The 19,466-nt window shown below is 31.5% G+C and overlaps 4 protein-coding genes across 5 annotated transcripts; 2 read left to right on the top strand and 2 right to left on the bottom strand.

Annotated features, from left to right (window-relative positions):
* Positions 1-3,646: 3,646 nt before the first annotated feature.
* On the bottom strand, positions 3,647-6,299 carry LOC123656760 (proteasome activator complex subunit 3). The gene is made up of 5 exons (XM_045592420.1): positions 6,279-6,299; positions 5,814-5,951; positions 5,477-5,695; positions 4,853-5,068; positions 3,647-4,018 (listed from the first exon to the last, which is right to left on the bottom strand). Exons 1-5 carry the CDS (start codon positions 6,297-6,299, stop codon positions 3,875-3,877), a joined length of 738 nt encoding a protein of 245 aa, XP_045448376.1. The 3' UTR covers positions 3,647-3,874.
* A 2,972-nt stretch (positions 6,300-9,271) lies between these two features.
* Positions 9,272-10,881, top strand: LOC123656758 (histidine protein methyltransferase 1 homolog). Its single transcript, XM_045592416.1, has 4 exons — positions 9,272-9,326; positions 9,410-9,637; positions 10,236-10,402; positions 10,485-10,881. Exons 1-4 carry the CDS (start codon positions 9,272-9,274, stop codon positions 10,875-10,877), a joined length of 843 nt encoding a protein of 280 aa, XP_045448372.1. The 3' UTR covers positions 10,878-10,881.
* Positions 10,882-11,091: 210 nt separating this feature from the next.
* LOC123656759 (pyridoxine/pyridoxamine 5'-phosphate oxidase-like) lies at positions 11,092-14,423 on the bottom strand. 2 transcript variants are annotated; one of them, XM_045592418.1, is made up of 6 exons: positions 14,364-14,423; positions 13,932-14,071; positions 12,791-12,947; positions 12,450-12,549; positions 11,956-12,215; positions 11,092-11,374 (listed from the first exon to the last, which is right to left on the bottom strand). In XM_045592418.1, exons 2-6 carry the CDS (start codon positions 14,005-14,007, stop codon positions 11,209-11,211), a joined length of 759 nt encoding a protein of 252 aa, XP_045448374.1. In that variant the 5' UTR covers positions 14,008-14,071; positions 14,364-14,423; the 3' UTR covers positions 11,092-11,208. The 2 variants fall into 2 exon arrangements, with proteins under 2 accessions (XP_045448374.1, XP_045448375.1); XM_045592419.1 differs by lacking the exon at positions 14,364-14,423 and having other exon boundaries at positions 13,932-14,311.
* A 2,442-nt stretch (positions 14,424-16,865) lies between these two features.
* LOC123656249 (signal recognition particle receptor subunit beta) lies at positions 16,866-18,912 on the top strand. The gene is made up of 5 exons (XM_045591955.1): positions 16,866-17,079; positions 17,220-17,386; positions 17,733-17,872; positions 18,099-18,230; positions 18,533-18,912. Exons 1-5 carry the CDS (start codon positions 16,971-16,973, stop codon positions 18,741-18,743), a joined length of 759 nt encoding a protein of 252 aa, XP_045447911.1. The 5' UTR covers positions 16,866-16,970; the 3' UTR covers positions 18,744-18,912.
* Positions 18,913-19,466: the final 554 nt, after the last annotated feature.

Below are 19,466 nucleotides of genomic sequence, written 5' to 3'. Positions count from 1 at the left end.
AAGCACAGGTATATAAAACATTTGTATAGCCATCTTACGACTCGAAACCATTAAGCGCAGTGGCATACTTTTTTCGGAACTATGTGACTGTGGTTAGGTCTATTTTGTCTCGTCTCTTGCAAAGCTAAAAAAAACTTGTCTTTATTGCTGTCGTGCTTTTCAAAATTTCGGTAAAAAATAGACCACAGATTTTAATTAGGCTTAAAATATGCGATAATGTAAATAAATAACGTGATAAAAAGCAATTGTAGTAGCCAAACCGAAAGTTTTGTTGGCGAAGAGCGGAATTCTTTTCTTCGAGCTGCTCTTCTCTATCTCTAGTTAATATCTGCACCATAATATCTGCATAAGTTTGCGTACTTACATATAATCTTTGACATTCCAGAGTTATTACTATCGTATTTGGATACACGAAATAGGCAATTGGTTAAACAGCGTTAAATTTATAAATATTTACACTCTGTCTTTCTATGTTACCTACATACAAACAAATCACGTTATTTTCAACAAAGACAACAAATAAGCCTAGGTGCGTACACGTTTGTCCAGCAGAATCAGACGTTACCCAATCGTTTTCTTTCTGCTTTCGACTACTTGACTTTCGTCATGAATGCTCAAAATTTGGCTTATATTTCGACGGGTGCAAAGTAAAAAAGTTAACTACAATTTTGAGATTTTTTTTTTATTGCAGTAACTAACTAAAAAATTTATATTTTAAAACATGGCAAAATAAAAAAATACAAATATCGCCTCATTTCTTGTACTTTTGTCAAGTAAAAGAAGACAAATACTGCTGTTTTGTAAAATTACACGACGTACGTGCGTTCAACTACCGCCTGGCCGCTTTTACGCAGTCCGTGCGGGGGGCGAACGTTCATCCTATTGTGCCATCAGTCAGATGTCATGTGCTTCGCCGGCCGGCAACAATGTTTTTTTTTTATATATATCACTAGGTCGGCAAACAAACACACGGCTCACCTGATGGTAAGAGGTTACCGCAGCCTATAGACGCCTGCAAGACCAGAACCATCGCAAGCGCGTTGCCGACTCAATCCCCAATCCCCCTCCCCCCCAGGAGCTCTGGTCACCTTACTCACCAACAGGAACACAATACTGCTTGAAAACAGTATTATTTAGCTGTGATCTTCTGTAAGGTCGATGTACTACCCCAGTCAGGCTGCTCCATATTTTGAGCAGCAAAATTTCTGCTGTGCCCTACCTTAGTTAACAATGTTTGTTTGTTTTGGCTTTTTACGTATTAAGGTTTGTGTGAAAGTGTTATCATAATAATAAACCATTTGAATATATTACAATAGACATGGAAAGACGTTTTTGAAAATTTTTGGAATTGGAAAAGTCATACTTTTTACACTTACTGAAATATATGAAACATCTTTATTAAATCCAGATTTATTAATTCCTATGTAGAAACGACCAAGTGATAGTTAATTCATTTGTCATATTTTTAAGCACGATGTATAGGCAGACAACTGCAATATCTCGTAAATTAAACATAATTAGAAGAAATGATTTATACAATTGTTTGTCTTTCTAAAAAATATAGCAGTGATGAAAATTTCAACAAATTTGGTTCGAAACTGACAAAATGGGAGCACTTTTTCCTATTTTGCACTCTCCTGAAAAGTTGCTGTTTTGTATATAACTCTTTTTACTTTGCACCCGTCGATTTGATATTTACAATGAGTGAAATACACAAATTGGAATGTGAGGTCTTCGAAAAGTTCTTCGAAGTTCATGTTTTCATAAATAAATCAAATTTAATGACAATTATTTAAAGTAAAATGAAAGTGTAATTTCACTTGGGAGGACCTATTACTATACCTATTTGGGAGGATATATTACTAGGACCTATTATACTTGGGAAGAACGACTTTCGGTCTTCAGTGCAGCGTGTTGAGCAGCACTTTAACTTCGGTCTGTCAGTCAGTCAGTTCAGCCTATTGCAGTCCACTGCTGGACATAGGCCTCCCCAGGTTCGCGCCAGACATCCCGGTTTTCCGCAATCCTCATCCAGCCTACACCGGCAATCTTAGGTAGATCATCGGTACAACGGGCCGGAGGACGTCCCACACTGCGTTTGCCAAGACGCGGTCTCCACTCCAGGACTCGTCTGCTCACACGGCCATCGGTCCTGCGACACAGATGACCAGCCCACTGCCATTTCAACTTGCTAATTCTGTGGGCTATATTGGTTACTTTCGTTCTCTCGCGGATAGTCTCATTTCTAATCCTATCTTTGAGAGAAACCTCAAGCATAGCCCGTTCCATTGCACGTTGAGCGACTAACCTAAACTTGTGGACCAGTCCCTTTGTCAGTGTCCACGTCTCGGCTCCTATATTAACTTCAATTTAATTACAATTTTAAAAAATTTAAATTGTGTGAAAATCAAGAAATTATTCGCTACGCAGTGTTACATCGAAAAATAACTGTTTTAATTTTTACGTTATAGAAACACAATTAAAAGACAAACATTAGTAGAAACAGATTTATTGAATTGATTATAATTTGACTTAACATTCTGTTTGTAGGGATATTTTAATACCGGGAGACAGTATTTGGTAGGATCATCAAAATAGAAATTTTTACTGACATTCTCAAATGAAACTGAGGTACAATAAATTAAAATTAACTTATAAGTTTAAAGGGATCATTTTAATGATGTAAATACAATATTAGGCACTTACTAAACTAATGTCTCATAAAGAATAAAATTTGGAATCACTTGATGGTAAAACAAAGTATTCATATAGCAGTCCTGTAGCGAGATATATTTGGATACACATATTTATTCCCTTGTAGGATGAGGGCTTCCAATCCCGCAATAGCGAGATCTCGGGATTCCTAAATCCCGTAACACTTTTCAGTCCCGCGTGATATGGGGTTACGATTGCGGGATCTAGCTAGATTTACGGAAATGTAATAAGCATGTACACGACTTTCTTTCACAGCTAACGAAGCATTTTCACAAATGGAGAATTGATATCTGATTTTAACAAAGTTCAAAAACGTGTACACTTTTTTAAAAGGCTTACCAACTAAAAATTACTTGCTACAAGAATAGAGATAGTCTATCGATTATAAGACAAAATGGAGTAGGATGGCTATCATGAAATACAGTTATCCCACAGAGTTGAAAATTCTGTAACCTGCAAATACCACTAATGAGGCTGCAGGATTGTACGCCCTATTTTGGACACCTTATTAGAGTAAAATGTGCAATATTTATACAGAATATCCCAATATTCAAGTTCATTTCTTATTATTATTTTGTCATTTATATAATTCTTTTATTCATTCAGAACAGATTCAGTATATCTGCAATAAGTATACAATTTATTTTACAAAATTTAATGGAAGCAAAACAATTAATTGTTTTTGTTTGCAAAATATATCAACTTCATAAAAATTCAAACAGATATATTACATGTATATGAAAAACATTCTTATCACTATGACATTTGAAACAACAAACACTAAAATGCTACATATATTTCAGTCACACTATAATACTAACAATTCTCGCTACAAGACCACAATGCCATATGTATCCTATATCTATTTTTTACTCACTAGTAATTTCGTTAATTATTTTATTTAAGAAATAATTCAAAGAGTAAAGACAAGTTTTTGAGATATGTCAGAAAAATATTTATTAATTAAACTGTTACAGTGCTTAAGTATAGCAAATTAGGTTTAACCTAATTAGTGTTAATATTTCAATTAAATATATACAGTCGCCTGTATACACTCATCTAGTGAATAAAAAACCAAATAAATTTGTATTATAGTTACCCTTAAAGTTCACAAGTAATCCTTGCACCTAAGAATACTAGTTGAGATTAAAGTTAAGACCTAGTATAATGAATCTGCATTGGAGGAGCGTGGCTTTTTGATTTTTTCTAAATTCTTGATGACAATATCATGTAAGGAACAGTAGCGGTTGCGAATCTCACACATTACAAGCCAAAGAGACAAATACTCTTTCTCGTCTAATTCCTGAAACAAAGATGTACGTTAATAACAAAAAACATGATAATTTATGTGCCTACTATGATAAGTAATATATATATACCAGCTGTGCCCGTGGCTTTGTGCCAGCGAATTTTATATTCAAAGAGTGTTTTACTCTACATAAGAGGATACTCCAGTAGAACCTAGCCACCAGCTTGCGAATGCTGCAGAGCTGAGTCTACTATTCAAGGATGACAAAAGAGAATTCCACTGAAGTTAGACTCCAAATTTATCCCTAAGAAAACTGTAGTATCCACTGACAATAAAAGTAATGTTATTTATTTCCAAATTAAAAAATACAAAGCACATAACTATTCTTGGCATTCAAAACCATAAAATAAATGACAAACAAACGAATTTTTTGTATTAAAATGTATGCAATAATGTAAAACAGAAAAAAAATACAAAAAAAATGTAAAAAAAAATTGTATAAACAAAAGGAAACTGTCTGCCTGATGCTAATTAATCACATTAACAGCTTGGTGATGACCCTAACCCTGACTCTCCCCATTAGTCCCCAGTAGCCTAGGCTACCTTACCCACCACAGGAGCATAAAACTACAAAGATTTTTCTATAAGAGCAGTACTATTTTGCTTTATATTCTATGACAATGAGGTACTCCCCAAGCTAGACTCATTCAGATTTAGACTAAGATATTTTCTACTATGCTCTCAATAAGCTGACAATCAGTTCAAATTCAATCGGTTGTAATTCAAATTGTATACTAAGTATAATTTTGTACAACATCTTCCTCCTACCTATGTTTGCCTATATTTGTTACATCTATATGGCATAATATTATGAAACATATTACTCACTCTTACAGCTCTTCTGTAATCGTCAATATGTGGATATTTCGCAACTTTTGATACTATCTTTGCTCGGGATATAAAGTATCTCGAAATTTGGTCAAAGAATGCTGCGGCTTCTGATTCAACAGATTGTATTTCAGCCAGGGTGTCTTCTTGTATTGATACACCAAAGTTATTGCCATCCTCTATCTTTGGGATCATAAATGAAATCCACATTTTAAGCTAGAAAATAAAAAATACATATACTATAGATGACTTTTATGTTGTATTTATATTCATAGTTGTAGTTTCACTGTACTTTTACAATATATTCATGTTTAAACAAATAAACAAACTCTTCAGTATTAATGACGATTACAGATTACATTCCCTTAACATTCCAATTAACATAATGATTCCAATTATGATTATGATTAATATGAGTTTAAAACCCAACTTAAGTTGCTTATTATAATTAGAATATATAAAAACCAGAACAATAATTAGATTTTCTATAAAAATAATTAACAATAAATTTACTTTTAAATATTTATAAGATTACAACTTCCTATATTTGAACTCATTAGTACTACATTTGATGTATTGTAAAAATGTAAGTATAATAAATTTATATAAATGAAGGAAACATACCAGGTTTGAATCTTCAACCAGTTCTCTAATATGTGGTTTGACAAGGTGTATTAGATCACTAAGTGGCTTATTACATGGTACTGTTCCATTTGGCAGCGCATACACTCGAGTACCCTCAATTGATGAGTTACTTGATACCTCCGATGAGTCTACACGCTGCCTCTTAGCATTTGGTTCATTCTGAGGCTGAATTGGAGGAGGCACTGGAATGTTTAAGTCCTGTAATGTGTGATAAGTAATTTCATGACTGACCATTAATTACTAATAATATACTAATAGTACCATAACTAAAATTAGAGTTTTTACTAAGTAATATTATGTACAATACATTATTTACCTGATGTACGTCTGACAGATCCCGATTTTGAAAATTTGACGTTTCTAGAAGTTCATTCAACTTAACTATCTTTTCTGGGAATCCTCTTATAATTAAGTGTTCTGCTTTCTGTTTCAGGGAATCTTTGTAGTCCTGGACCTAAAATTAACAAATAATTCATATTTAAGTTCCAAGTTCGATCGCAAACACAACACACAAGTCAGCAAACACGGTCTTATACGAACACACAAATCACCGACCCCATGGCCACACGAACATCAACGAGGTTATGTTGACTTTATAAAGAATAATCTATTGAATAATGAGAAATTTATACGGGAACACTAATATAAATGACTACCTGCTTAGTAAACTCTTGAAAATTAGAGAAAAGCATGGTGCAATAAAACGCACAATGGATGATACAAACATACCGCTCATGCTATATTAACGGAAGACCTACGAATTACATATATTTAGCTTTACCTTCTTTGCAACGTCTGTCATTATTTATTAATATTATTGCTCGTTTTATACTTATAAATATTTCGGTAAGTGAATTACAGTTGAAACCGCACAATTTTTGACTCTTTAGTGTCTTTAGTTTGACTCGTGTGCTTGAACGAATGAATAGCTGAAATAATTGGATGCGTTCACTCATCCAACTGCAATTTTTTATATTAGTTTTATTGTAGTGAAGGTATATTAAATAATCCTACCACAGTTAGCTTTTCGTTGTTTAACTCCATTATTTAAACACTTATTAACAAAAGATAAAGATAATGAAGTATTTTATACTTTTTAAATTTTTTTTTTCTAAACGAATGACTTTCACTTGTTTGCTACTACCTACTAGATAAGTTTTTTTCAAATTAATAAAATAATACAATTATTTTATTACACACATTAAAACAAATAAGTGTAAAAATTAAGACGTTTTTATGTCCCTGAAAGAAATGTTTTATGTTCATTATTAATATTAATTTTCAATTAAGGCTAATACTGAACTATCAATAAATCTGATTTAAATTAAATTCTGGATTTACCGATATATTACGCAGTACTTTTTTACTGTTAATAAATAATTCTACAACAGCTAGCCTTCCATTATTTAAATTTTAAACACTTATTAATAAAAGATAAAGACAACGAATTACGCAGTACTTTTTTTCTTATAAAGAGTAATAAAGACTACTTGACACTGGTTATGAGATAATTTTCAATGAGCATTTAGGTTAATTTAATACTTATAAAAAATATATAAATTATAAATATAAATAATTCTTATAACTCGTCTTTTTTTTAATTATACGGCGTTCGATCCAGCGGTTCATCATTGATTGTAAGTAACTCAGCTATTAATGACGTATCGCTCAGGTGAATGACAACAGTACCTAGTTTAACCCTTTGAAGTGCCTGTAGCGCCAGCAACCTTTAGGTACAATTTTACATAGTGTTAAGTATAGTTATCGATAAACAAAGTAATGAAATGAATAAAAATTACAAAATTTTAATCAAAGGTTTAATTTATTTATTAAGTATAGTACTGCACATTAATTAATCTTCAAACATACGCGAATCAGTCTTTAAACATGCTTAATCAGTCTTGTTTGTTATTTCTTCATAAAAAATTAATACTCTGGAGATGGAAACGGGCTGAAAGTCTCTTGACTTTGTGTTAATTTGTGTGAAGTCTTTTGCACGAGCATTACGTATTATAATTGTGTTTGCAGGCAAACGGAGAAAAACCAGCTTCAATTATATCGATAAGTAGTACAACGTAAGTAGACGAAAAAATACTCGAGCAAATACGCACTATCAAAGATTACTCCAAAAGTTGTGATCAGATTACGATGAAATTTAAACGTGACCACATGATAAGCATCGGCTTTCGATTAAATTAAAAATCATCAAAATCGGTATACCCAGTAAAAAGTTATGCGGATTTATGAGTTTCCCTCGATTTCTCTAGGATCCCATCATCAGATCCTGGTTTCCTTATCACGGTATCAAACTAGGAAAATCTCCTTTCCAACAAAAAAAGAATTATCAAAATCGGTTCATAAACGACGAAGTTATCTCCGAACATACATAATACGGTCGGATTGAGTAACCTTTTCCTTTTTGAAGTCGGTTAAAAATGATGTTCATACACCTATGAGAGACACGGAAAAAAATAACCTACCGATTCAATATCACTCCGTTAAATTGCCACTACTACAAATAGCATTGCTTGATTTCTGAAATATATCTCATTTTAAGTGAATGTTAAATTATTATGAGCAAAAAAGTTCTTTAATCCTATATTTATTGGTTCTTCGTCGTCGTATAATCACCGTTTCTCACTGCACAATAAATTTAAATAAAACAATTTAATAAAAGATATAATTATCTCTTCGTCAATATCAAATTTTTCGTCTGACACAAATTCGTTATCGTCATCACCTTCTAGAATTCGTATTAATTCTTCAGCAGTCGTCATGGTAAATTTCAATTTTAAAAACACGAACGTAAAACTAACTCACTACTATATCACAAAAACACGCGCAACACTAATGGAAAATTCCATACGATTGTGACGTCATGAGCGGTCGTGTTTATCCGACACTGGCTCTGGCTATGTACTGGCTATACTGGCGTAAAGGACTCAGTCTAGGGATGTGAATTAGCATTTATAGTTGTCCGTAGAAAAATAACTATATCGCTAATTTCTTACAAAATATAGATTTACACAGAGCAAAAACAACACGTTTACTTTATTAAATGTATGTATGTAATATACGTTTTTTTATTCAATAACTTGGTAATATAATATTTTTGTTTATGAATATTCCATATCTTATAAATTCTAGCATTATGTCTCATCACTAATGTCGGATAAATACGACATAGGCGTTGGAAGTCAATAGACTTTCTCCGGGATAATATTAGTAAATTTACCTTAATTGAAATAGTATTTTATTTTGTTTTTGGATATAGTAAATATGAATTGTAACACTAGTTAAAAGGTTGAAAGATAAACTTTCGAAAAAAAATGTATTATAGGCTAAAACATCATAATACGTTTAAAAATTGAATATTTAATACACAGGGTTTTGTGTCGGATAAATCCGACTCAGGCGGAATGAGCCCGAAAGTTTTTGTCGGATAAATCCGACTCAGGCGGTGAAAGGGTTAAGTGTATTTATTATCTATGGTCTCCACTCTCCACTGTGTCTTTTCTACTCCACATGGGAGGTGATCTAATTTGTGTCCAATTGATACTTTCTTTCTTTCTTTATTTGGACACAGGCTATAAGCTGAAAGCAGTGATAAAGAATTGTAGAGTACTTCAAAAGCAAAACTTGAGCAAAACGAGCAAAGACGAAACTTGGTACTTGTTTGCTGCAAACCTACAAACGAAAAAACATTGATTATTTGATAAAAACGATTTTATTACATAAAACGTTTTCAGTAAAACTTATATAAAATAACAAGTTATGACCTCTTTTAAATTTAATTTCTCCGGTAATACCGATGACTTACACGAGAAAGGTATAAACAAAAAATCCGATTTAAGGTTAGAATTTAAAAAGTATCAAATCAACAGAAAACTAAATAAACTGACTATATTTAAGATAAGGAAGAAATCAAATGGTTCGATAGTGAAGAAGTTATCCCAAGTCATCAAGTAAAAGAAATTAAAGATTTGTTGTCTCATGCTAAAATGTTTGTATGCGGCGATGTGGAGATAGGACATGTATCAGTTAACAATATGATAACGTATTTGAAATACAAGGGGATTGGAACTGTTCTTGAACTTGCTGAGAAAAAACACAGTGACCTAGTCACCGGTAAATATGAAGGTACAAATAATTATCATAAATCATTTCTTTAAATATTTTTTTTTCTGTATATAATTTAAGGAGGATCTGAGGATATTCGGACACTAGGTGACTCCAGTTGTAATTTAGCGTGACTGGTACTTGTTGAAAAAAAAAAAGAAATCCCGTAAACCTAACCTGAAAATTAGACCGTTAAGCATAATTTCGTTCTGTGACATCTCTGGCGCTTCGGAAGGTGCAGTCCCTTTGCCCTTGCGTAACAAAATTCAGACAACCACAATGCGTTGTCTGCATTTGCGAGCAGGGTGGACCTCCCTCCCCACCTCCTGCTTCTAAAGAGCACTAGAGGTATTCAGTATTCAGCATGATTAAATTACAGAAACAGAACCGCAATAGGTTTAAAACTGTACTTAATGCCAGTCACACTAAATTACCACTGGAGTCATGCTAGTGTCCAAATATCCTTATCGAATTTATTAACATTTTTTTTCTATACATTTTGTCTATACTATAAATTTCAATTAAATATAATGTAAGCAGTTGTGCATGTCAGAAATAATGATTAGATACATATTTTATAAATATTTTTAAATCTAATCTAATGATAATTTTGCTACAGGAGGATTGAAAATTTGGGAATGTACATATGATCTAATTGAATATTTCGAAGATAATTCAAAAACTATTATGTTTAAAAATAAAAAAGTTTTAGATTTAGGCTGTGGTGCTGGTATACTGGGAATATATTCATTGTTAAAAGGTGGAATTGCCACTTTTCAAGATTATGTAAGAAAATTAAAATGCATATATATACTTATCTATTTTAACTAATTGCAATAAAAATAATTATCAATTTACTTATTTTCAGAACAAAGAAATAGTACAATACTCTACCATACCAAATGTTTACTTAAACTTTGAAGAGGAGGAATTGAGTGCAGAAATAAAAAAATGTAAATTTTATTCAGGGGACTGGGCTTCATTCAACAAACTTTTAGATGAATCTGAAAAGTTTGACATAATACTCACATCAGAAACGTTGTACAATCCAAGCAATTACAATAAACTTATTAGCCTATTCAAAGATAGATTAAGCGATAATGGTGACATTTTTATAGCATCTAAAACATATTATTTTGGTGTTGGAGGTGGTACAAGACAATTTGAAACTGCTATAAAAGATTCATCTCTAGATAATGAAGTTATATGGAAAACAACTAATGGGATACAAAGAGAAATTTTAAAAATAAAACATTCTTGAAATATTTATTGTTTATTTATAACTAGCGACCCGCCCCAGCTTCGCACGGTTGCAAAAACTACCAGTATTCCTCTACTATATTATGTATGTATTATACATATAAACCTTCCTCTTCAATCACTCTTATCTATTTAAAAAAACCGCATTAAAATCCATTGCGTAGTTTTAAAAATTTAAGCATACATAGGGACAGAGAAAGCAACTTCATTTTATACTATGTTGTGATATAACATTATTAAAAAAACACCAAAAAATATACTAATAAGAAATGGAAGACATGGCGTTGAAATGGCTAAAAACTGGTACTGATCAAAATTCATTTTGCTTAATATTAAGGTGACAATCTCTCAAAGACCCAGCCATCTTCACCTTGATGTAAGAGCTTTTCATCTGGAAGCTCTCCTTCCTTAGGCTTCCTAAACTTAATTCTGTCGTGTAGTCTATCTCTTTGACCTTGCCAAAATTCAACAGACCTTGGTCGAATGATGTATCCACCCCTAAAATTGAATTAAATTGTCTGTATTACTAACACGAAATTATATTTGAATTTATTATTGTGATGAATTTATTATCATGATGATGTGATGAATTTATTATCATGATGATGTGATGAATTTAGTACAGATATTTGACTATCCATTCTAAATATGATTTGAAGTGTAAGAAATTATACAACTTCTGCATATAACTGAGGTAGAGCACAGCAGGAAATATACTGCTCCAAATCTGGAACAGTGTGACTGGGGAAGTATGTTGAGGGTTGGAAGATGTTGCAGGTTTCTTTAAGCTACAGAAATCGCTTATCATCAGTTGAGCGATACGCTTGTTTGTCAAACTTTTTGTATGAAAAAAAGCCCTGTAGTATGAAAAATGTATAAGAGAAAGAGAGAGATAAATATCACGGTAATCGTTCTTAAGGAGATAACTCCGGTTGATTGATGGACCTGACACACACTTTTTGCTTAAATCTGTAGAAAGAATTCTGAAAATTGAACTAACCACATGCAAAATTTGTATAGCTAGTCTATCTTCTTACGTAATAAAAAAAATTATTGACAGTAGATATAAAATGACATACCAAAATGTAGGTTTTGGAACTTCCTTTCCTGGTATCATATATTCAACTTCTAAAACTTTTTCTCTTTCACAAAGTACATCTCTTGATTCAATCGGAGTGCTTTGATAGCTAGTGGATGCAGCAATTTGACTTGGAACAGGTCGAGAGTGAAAATATTTTGTGGATTCTTCTTCAGACAGTTTTTCAACAACACCCTCAATCCTTACAGATCTGTTCAGTATTTCCCAATAGAATGTTGCTGCAACATTAGGATTTTCTTCCTAAAGTATCAATTATAAGCATTAGAATCAACATATTTACATACCCCTAATATCTTATCAAATTTCATTTGTGATTTTATAATAATCATTACAATAATAAATACTTTTATGTACCCCATTAAAAAAAATATAAGAAAGAATATTAATAAATTATCTCTAGTAGAGTGATCTCTTTCAGACCACTTTTTCATATGACACGTCATTGAAAATGAGGACTGAAATACTAATACTTGCCATTTCTTTAGCTTTTCTGCTACCGTAATTAGTAAAAAATTTAAAACCATCTTTTCCATAACCTTTACATAATACAAATCTCGCTGAAGGTACACCCTCTCTAGAAATAAATTAACATGTATAAAAATAAGATAATAGGTTATTTTCAATCCCCTTCAATAAATCATACTAATTATACAAAACAACAACATTTTTAGTAAATCAATGTGTTTAATTTATTAAAATTTTAAGGATATATATGTATATATATATATATATATATATATATATATATATATATATATATATATATATATATATATATATATATACATATATATACATATATATATTTGGCATACTTAGTAGCAGTTGCGAGACACATGGCATTAGGTTCCAAGATTTCTTTTCTTGCACAAGCTTCTTCAAACCATGCTTTGAATTGATTGAATGGTTCCTTTGATACCAAATGCTTTTCCAGAAATGTTTCTTCCCTATCCTTATATTTTATTCTCATTCCTAAAAATAAAACATTACAAAATTTATATCAATGTGTTATACGCTTCAGCCACTAATATCCCACTACGGACATAAACCTCTTTACCCATGTAGGAGAAGGATCAGAGCTTAATCCACCACGCTGCTCCAATGCGGGTTGGCAGATATATTCCCTACTATGAGTAACGATCGCTATCAGGTGTACATGATAATAACCGGTACCGACGGCTTAACGTGCTCTCCGAGGCACGGTGGGGAGGCCCACAAGGGCTGCACAAACACCCAGACGACGGCAAACACCTGTATGGCCAATACAAATGTTTGTCATGCGCGGGGATCGAACCCGCTACCGCCAGTGCAACAAGTACAATCCATGGCTGTAACCATTGCGCCAACGCGGCGTCAATGTGTTATAATTTATGATAAATGATTGTGTTTGCAGGCAAACGAAAAAAACTGACTTAAATAATATCGACAAGTAGTACAACGTAGGTAGATGAAAAATTAGTCAAGTAAACACGGAGTATCAAAGATTACTCCAAAAGTTGTAATCAGATCTCGATGAAATTTAAATGTGACCACATGGTAAACATCGGCTATCAATTAAATTAAAAATTATCACAATCGGTACACCCAGTAAGAATTAATGGGGATTTTCGAGTTTCCCCTCAATTTCTCTGGGATCTCATCATCAGATCCTGGTATCCCTATCAATTGTTCCACACCAGGGATATCTTCTTTCCAACAAAAAAAGAATTATCAAAATCGGTTCATAAACGACAAAGTTATCCCCGAATGTACATTTAAAAATATATATATATTATATACGGTCGAAATGAGTGACCTCTTTTTTTTAAGTCGGTTAAAAAATTGATAAAGATTAAACATTAAAAAAAACATGTTCAGGGCAAACATTCACAAATGTTTACCAAAAAGAAGAAAAAAAATACACTACAGGTGTTCAAAATCAAAGAAATCTTAAGTCATAATTAAATAAAAACATACCACCAATATCAATACTCATTTTTCGAAAACTTGCTAATTGTCTGCTGTAGCAAAATTGTAAAAACTTTGTTCCCATACGTTTCAATGATAACTAGTAACTACAACAGTTACAGCGTTTCTTTAGAATTCTCGAAGTTTTCTTAAATAAAAAAATGTAAACGCAATTCAATGTAAGGTTACCTCCAACGTAATCGACAATTGTATTATTAACACAACATACTATTTAATTGACGGACTAGCAAGAGAGGTGATTTAAAGTCACGGTCTTATTTTAAAATCTTATCTTACATTTATTAATGACATAGATAAAGTTTTTGATTAGAAAAACGAAATATTTTCTTTTACTCAACAACACCTTATCAGTAAAGTAGTATTCATATTGACCTAGAATTCAAAGAGTATTTATGATAGAATTGATAAGAAATTAAGAATTAATTCAAAATCAAACACAATGGGTGCGTTCCACTAAAGGCCCACAACACCATCGACTACGTCGTTTTCGCGTTTCTGCGGGTGTCGGTTCTTTTCGTGACGGTGTGCGCGCGTTCGTGAAAATTGACTCCTAATTTTTTCCTAACGTGCCATAAGAAGTATAGCTTAAAAAAATCTGAGAATATTTTACTTCAATGTCATTACATACTATAAAACAAAATTCTTTATACGTTGATTATCTGTTTGTTTGTTCTCAATGGATGCGAAGCAAAAAAGTTGCGGATATTTGTAATAAAAAAGATACTAATTGATAGATTTTCAATAGCTCAATGCAACTACGTTCTCCTTTTAAATTGCTCACCTTAAATTATTTAATTAGAATTAAAAAAAGTCGTTGAAAAATATTAATTTATCAATAATTTCAAACTCCTATATCTTCTGATGCATACAATATTTTAAATTGCTCAAAGTGTTAAAAAACTGCTCAAGTTGCATTTATAATTTCTCAAGCATAGTTTGGAACAGATCTACTTACCTTAATTTTTAAATAAATTTAAATAGTTTGAACAAATAAAATAATGATATTTGTAAAAAAAAATATTAATCGATAGATTTTATATAGTTTGAACAAATTTAACGTTTATATCATAAGACAGGTGAGCGCTGCGGATGCGCATAGACAATGATGGGAAAAAAAAAAATTGCGGGTATTCGTAATAAAAAAAAATACTAATCGATAGATTTCCAATAGCTCAATTCAACTACGTTGTCCTTTTAAATTGCTCACCTAAAACTATTTAATTAAAAATCAATAAAGTCGTTGAAAAAAATTCATTTATCAATATTTTCAAACTCCTATATCTTTTGATTTATACAAAATTTTAAATTGCTCAAAGTGTTAAAAACTGCTATAGTCAAATGCATTGATTCCATGGGTAGCTTTGAATAATAAAAATAAAAAATATAGAATAATAAGTGCGTTATCTTATTTCATCAAAAACGGCAATTTCATAGGTAAACTGGTAAACACCTAATATTAAAGGGCTATAATATGACAAAATAACGCGTTCGAAATATCCATCCAAGCCCCTCACACTGACAACAGGATTTGGTTCATGTGACCAAATCCCTTAAATTAAATTAAATTCGAAGAAAAAACTAAATGTTTTTAATAATACCCATGATATTTATTTAAGCAGGCAAAATGAACACTCAAAATATTAATTTTTGAATATCTGTAATATCTTATATTTTTTGAGGTAGGGGTGAGATTTTCGATTATCCCTCCCTCGATTTAAATGAGATTTGGTGAGATTTCATTGGACCCCTCCCCACTCATTCTGAGCTCACGCAATTAATGGGTGTCCCCTTACAGGTGCTCTACATGCAAAGCTGGGGCGGGTCACTTGTTTAATGTATTTGTTTGTCGTTGGTTGTTCAATTCAGCTCATATGCAAGCTTTATTTAAAGACCATTGTATAAAACCATAAAATAATGAATTTATTTATTTATTTACACTTTCGCACACTAATACAAGGTTTTAATAACATAACAAATGATATATAAAAATAGAATTTGCATCAGTTGCAATAGGCGGCCTTATCGCTAATACAGCGATCTCTTCCAGGCAACCTTTAGGCAGAGGACTAAATAAGAATTGTGGGATGGGGCGCAAAAATGTTATGTAACATACACATGAATATATTATACTCACATACGTAAATGCACACCAAATACATTTACATACATATACATACATTCCGATATACACATATACATATACATACATACATATACATACAGAAATAAATATATATCAATAAAAAATAAAAAATAAAAACTATAAATATATATAAATATATAATATAAATTTAAGTAATTATATCACCAAAATAACCGGACTCCTATTAACGATTGTTAAATATCTACGCTTATACACCTATCATAAGTTAAGCATATTATTGTGCAACTAGCTTTAAAGGGTTAGGTTATTTGATCACTATTTATTTAGTAGTGCAATATATCTTTAAAAAAATTACAAGCAGTCGTTAATTCATGAATACTCTTGAAAAACAGAATTGATTCTTTATAAGAATAAATATAATAAGAATACTAGCTGACTAGGCAAACGTTGTCTTGCCACTAAACGCTATTTAAAAATAGGGGTTGGTGGTAGAAGGGTGAACATTTAGGATTGTATGTATTTTTCAACGCCAAATCATAATAAAATAAAAAATAAATAATTTATCTAATAATAAAAATTAAAAAAAATCAGGGTGGACTACCCTTAACATTTAGGGGAATGAAAAATAGATGTTGTTTGATTTTCAGACCTACCCAATATGCATACAAAGTTTCATGAGAATCGGTCAAGCCGCTTCGGAGGAGTTTAACTACAAACACCGCGACACGAGAATTTTATATATTAGAAGAAAAATAAATTTGATTACTTACACATCACTAAAACTGCCAAATTTTATTTACACCGCGTCAAACGTCACTCGTTATATGTCAAAAGTCAAAGCCTAAGATTTGCAAAACCTGACTTTCTGTAGTAATTTTGAAAGAAATACTTGTGGATTTAATTTAAATAAATTTAAAAATATAATGGAGGCCGAATCTGAAGTTACAAAAGAAAAAATTCACACTGAACCAGTATTGAATGATCCTCGGTACATAACCTTGTTAAGTCTGATCGTTCTATTGTTCACTTTCCGTAAGTAGTATTTTTTAAATAATATATATAATTTCAGAACTCATCACATCATCATTATCATTTTTAGTTTTGCTACATTAACAAAATTTCTAATTACTTTTAGCTTCTATAAAATCAACATTGTCATTTTTTTTTTGCAGTATTTTGGTATTGCTTTTCACGACGTCGCCATTTGCGCCGTTCTATTCTTTTAACGGGATTATCCGATGCCGGTAAGACGCTTTTGTTCGTGAGGCTGGTCTATTCTCAGTACAGACAAACATTTACATCTATGAAAGAAAACATTGAAGACTACATAACATCCAATGTAAGTAAGAAATATATATATATAATTTATCAAAAAACTTAACTTTATCTTTGAATAACTTTCAAACTTTATTTTTGTAGGGCATTAAATTCCCTTCTAGAAACATCTATTGTACTTTTTCTGGATACTGATTTTTAGTGAATTACATAATTCCAGTAAAAAAAATCAGTGTGAAATCATAACAATTTTCAAGCCATGGTTATGAGAAAACAGTTCATCAGACAAAAAAATTATATATAACTAACTACATATGTATTTGACAATATTTATAAAGAAATGTTAATATTTATTACAAAATTTAACATGTTGGACAGTTACTAATATTAGTCACTTTTTCATTTTACAGAAAACATTAAGGATTGTAGATTTGCCTGGTCAAGAACGGCTAAGGAATAAATTCTTTGATCAATATAAGAATAGTGCAAAGGCTATTGTATATGTTATAGACTCTGTCACAATCCAGAAAGAGATCAGAGATGTAGCTGAGTAAGTATCAAAAACAAATAATTTAAAAAGGACAACACATATATGTACCTATTATTACTCCAAAGCTTATCTGTTGTTATTGTTTTTAGAGCTTAAGTAACTTTAAATCACTAATAGCTTTTGAACTGACAATTAAATACATAAATTTAAACAATTACAATAAAAAAGTAATTATTAAATTAAACCTCCCAAGACAATTTTTACATTAACTTTTATTCTATTTCAGATATTTGTATACTATTTTGCTAGATCCTGTTGTTCAAAGCAACTGCCCTTCTCTGCTTATTTTGTGCAATAAACAAGACCAGCCTATGGCAAAGGGCAGTCAAGTCATTAAAGGCCTTCTTGAAAAAGAAATGTAAGATAATTGAAAAATTTACTATATAATAGACTACGAAAAACATTTTGGAACTATCTTACTTTGATTAAAACTACGATAAATTTACTTGTGATTATAAATTTAACTAGTGTGTGCTATTTTGAACTGTGATGTTTGTTTTTTGACATTTTATTTGAATTTATATTTTAAACAAATGAGTAATTTAGAATAGGGTAGTAGGTAAATTTTCAGAACTGCAGGAATGAAATAAAATCATATTTTATGTCAATTTAAAAGTGTTTTGATCTTTTTAAGTGCTAATACTAAGATATTTGTTTCAGAAATCTCGTGCGTATTACAAAGTCCAGTCAATTGCAGTCAGTTGATTCAAACCAAACTAACAATTCCACGTATCTTGGCAAACTCGGCAAAGAGTTTGAATTTACACACCTCAGTTGCAAAGTTGATTTCCTAGAATGTTCTGCTAATGTCAGTGATGATGATAATCCCACTGACATAAAAGAGCTACAAGACTGGATTTCTAAACTTTAAAAAGTTCAGAAATATATATTTTTACACAGCCTTTTCTATGTTCTCTTTCCCATATAATGCTTAAAGACTTAACATGTGATTGATATGTGTAATTTAAGACTTAATTGTTAAAGTGCTGCATTTAAATATTTATGCATAAAGTATTTTTTAATAAAAACATTAAATAAAATTTTAATTTTTTATTTTAAACCTAATATCTTAGATACCATATTTTTACTAAAATCGTAACAGTCTGATGAAATAAAAATATTTATTTTGCCATAAGGTGATTATACACACTTATCGAATGTTACAAAATTATTTACGTTCTCATAATAAAAAAACTCAGAGATATGAGATCATGACAAACACTAGACAGTCAATCGTTTGTGCCGAAATCACCATATGCCACATGCTCACAATTTTTGTAAAAATATCCATTGACATGGCGCTGGCGTGTCACAGACATAGCCGAGTCGAGCTTTATTCAATCCCATTATTAGTAATCTTTGATAACGCGTAGTTACTTGACTATTTTTTCGTCGACCTACGTTGTATTACTCTTCGATGTAATTGAAGTCGGTTTTTTTTCGTTTGTGAGCAAACACAATTATTTTTAACTTGCGGTTGGTATAGCAACGTCCCCAGAGAAAGTTGCCGGATCTCTTACTGGGCGCGTGCCTTAGCTGGCGGATGGGGGAACGCCACTCGCCTGGTTCCAGCGAGTGGTAGGGGTCTTAGATC

Source organism: Melitaea cinxia, chromosome 9, assembly GCF_905220565.1.
Source record: "Melitaea cinxia chromosome 9, ilMelCinx1.1, whole genome shotgun sequence".
Lineage (NCBI taxonomy): Eukaryota > Metazoa > Arthropoda > Insecta > Lepidoptera > Nymphalidae > Melitaea > Melitaea cinxia.
This window is presented reverse-complemented; position numbering and strand designations above follow the sequence as displayed.

Excerpts from the sequence above, each read along its gene's own strand:
- LOC123656760 (XM_045592420.1), bottom strand. The coding sequence starts at position 6,299 with ATGACAGACGTTGCAAAGAAG. Across the intron at positions 5,696-5,813 it reads ATCTGTCAGACGTACATCAG|GACTTAAACATTCCAGTGCC; the intron begins GTAAATAATGTA and ends CACACATTACAG. Across the intron at positions 5,069-5,476 it reads TGGTTGAAGATTCAAACCTG|CTTAAAATGTGGATTTCATT; the intron begins GTATGTTTCCTT and ends TTTATTTTCTAG.
- LOC123656759 (XM_045592418.1), bottom strand. The coding sequence starts at position 14,007 with ATGGGAACAAAGTTTTTACAATTTTGCTACAGCAGACAATTAGCAAGT. Across the intron at positions 12,948-13,931 it reads AATGAGTATTGATATTGGTG|GAATGAGAATAAAATATAAG; the intron begins GTATGTTTTTAT and ends TTTTATTTTTAG. Across the intron at positions 12,216-12,449 it reads GCAGAAAAGCTAAAGAAATG|GAAGAAAATCCTAATGTTGC; the intron begins GCAAGTATTAGT and ends TTGATACTTTAG.
- LOC123656249 (XM_045591955.1), top strand. The coding sequence starts at position 16,971 with ATGGAGGCCGAATCTGAAGTTACAAAAGAAAAAATTCACACTGAACCA. Across the intron at positions 17,387-17,732 it reads AAGACTACATAACATCCAAT|AAAACATTAAGGATTGTAGA; the intron begins GTAAGTAAGAAA and ends TTCATTTTACAG. Across the intron at positions 18,231-18,532 it reads GGCCTTCTTGAAAAAGAAAT|AAATCTCGTGCGTATTACAA; the intron begins GTAAGATAATTG and ends TATTTGTTTCAG.
- LOC123656758 (XM_045592416.1), top strand. The coding sequence starts at position 9,272 with ATGACCTCTTTTAAATTTAATTTCTCCGGTAATACCGATGACTTACAC. Across the intron at positions 9,327-9,409 it reads CGATGACTTACACGAGAAAG|ATAAGGAAGAAATCAAATGG; the intron begins GTATAAACAAAA and ends ACTATATTTAAG. Across the intron at positions 9,638-10,235 it reads AGTCACCGGTAAATATGAAG|GAGGATTGAAAATTTGGGAA; the intron begins GTACAAATAATT and ends ATTTTGCTACAG.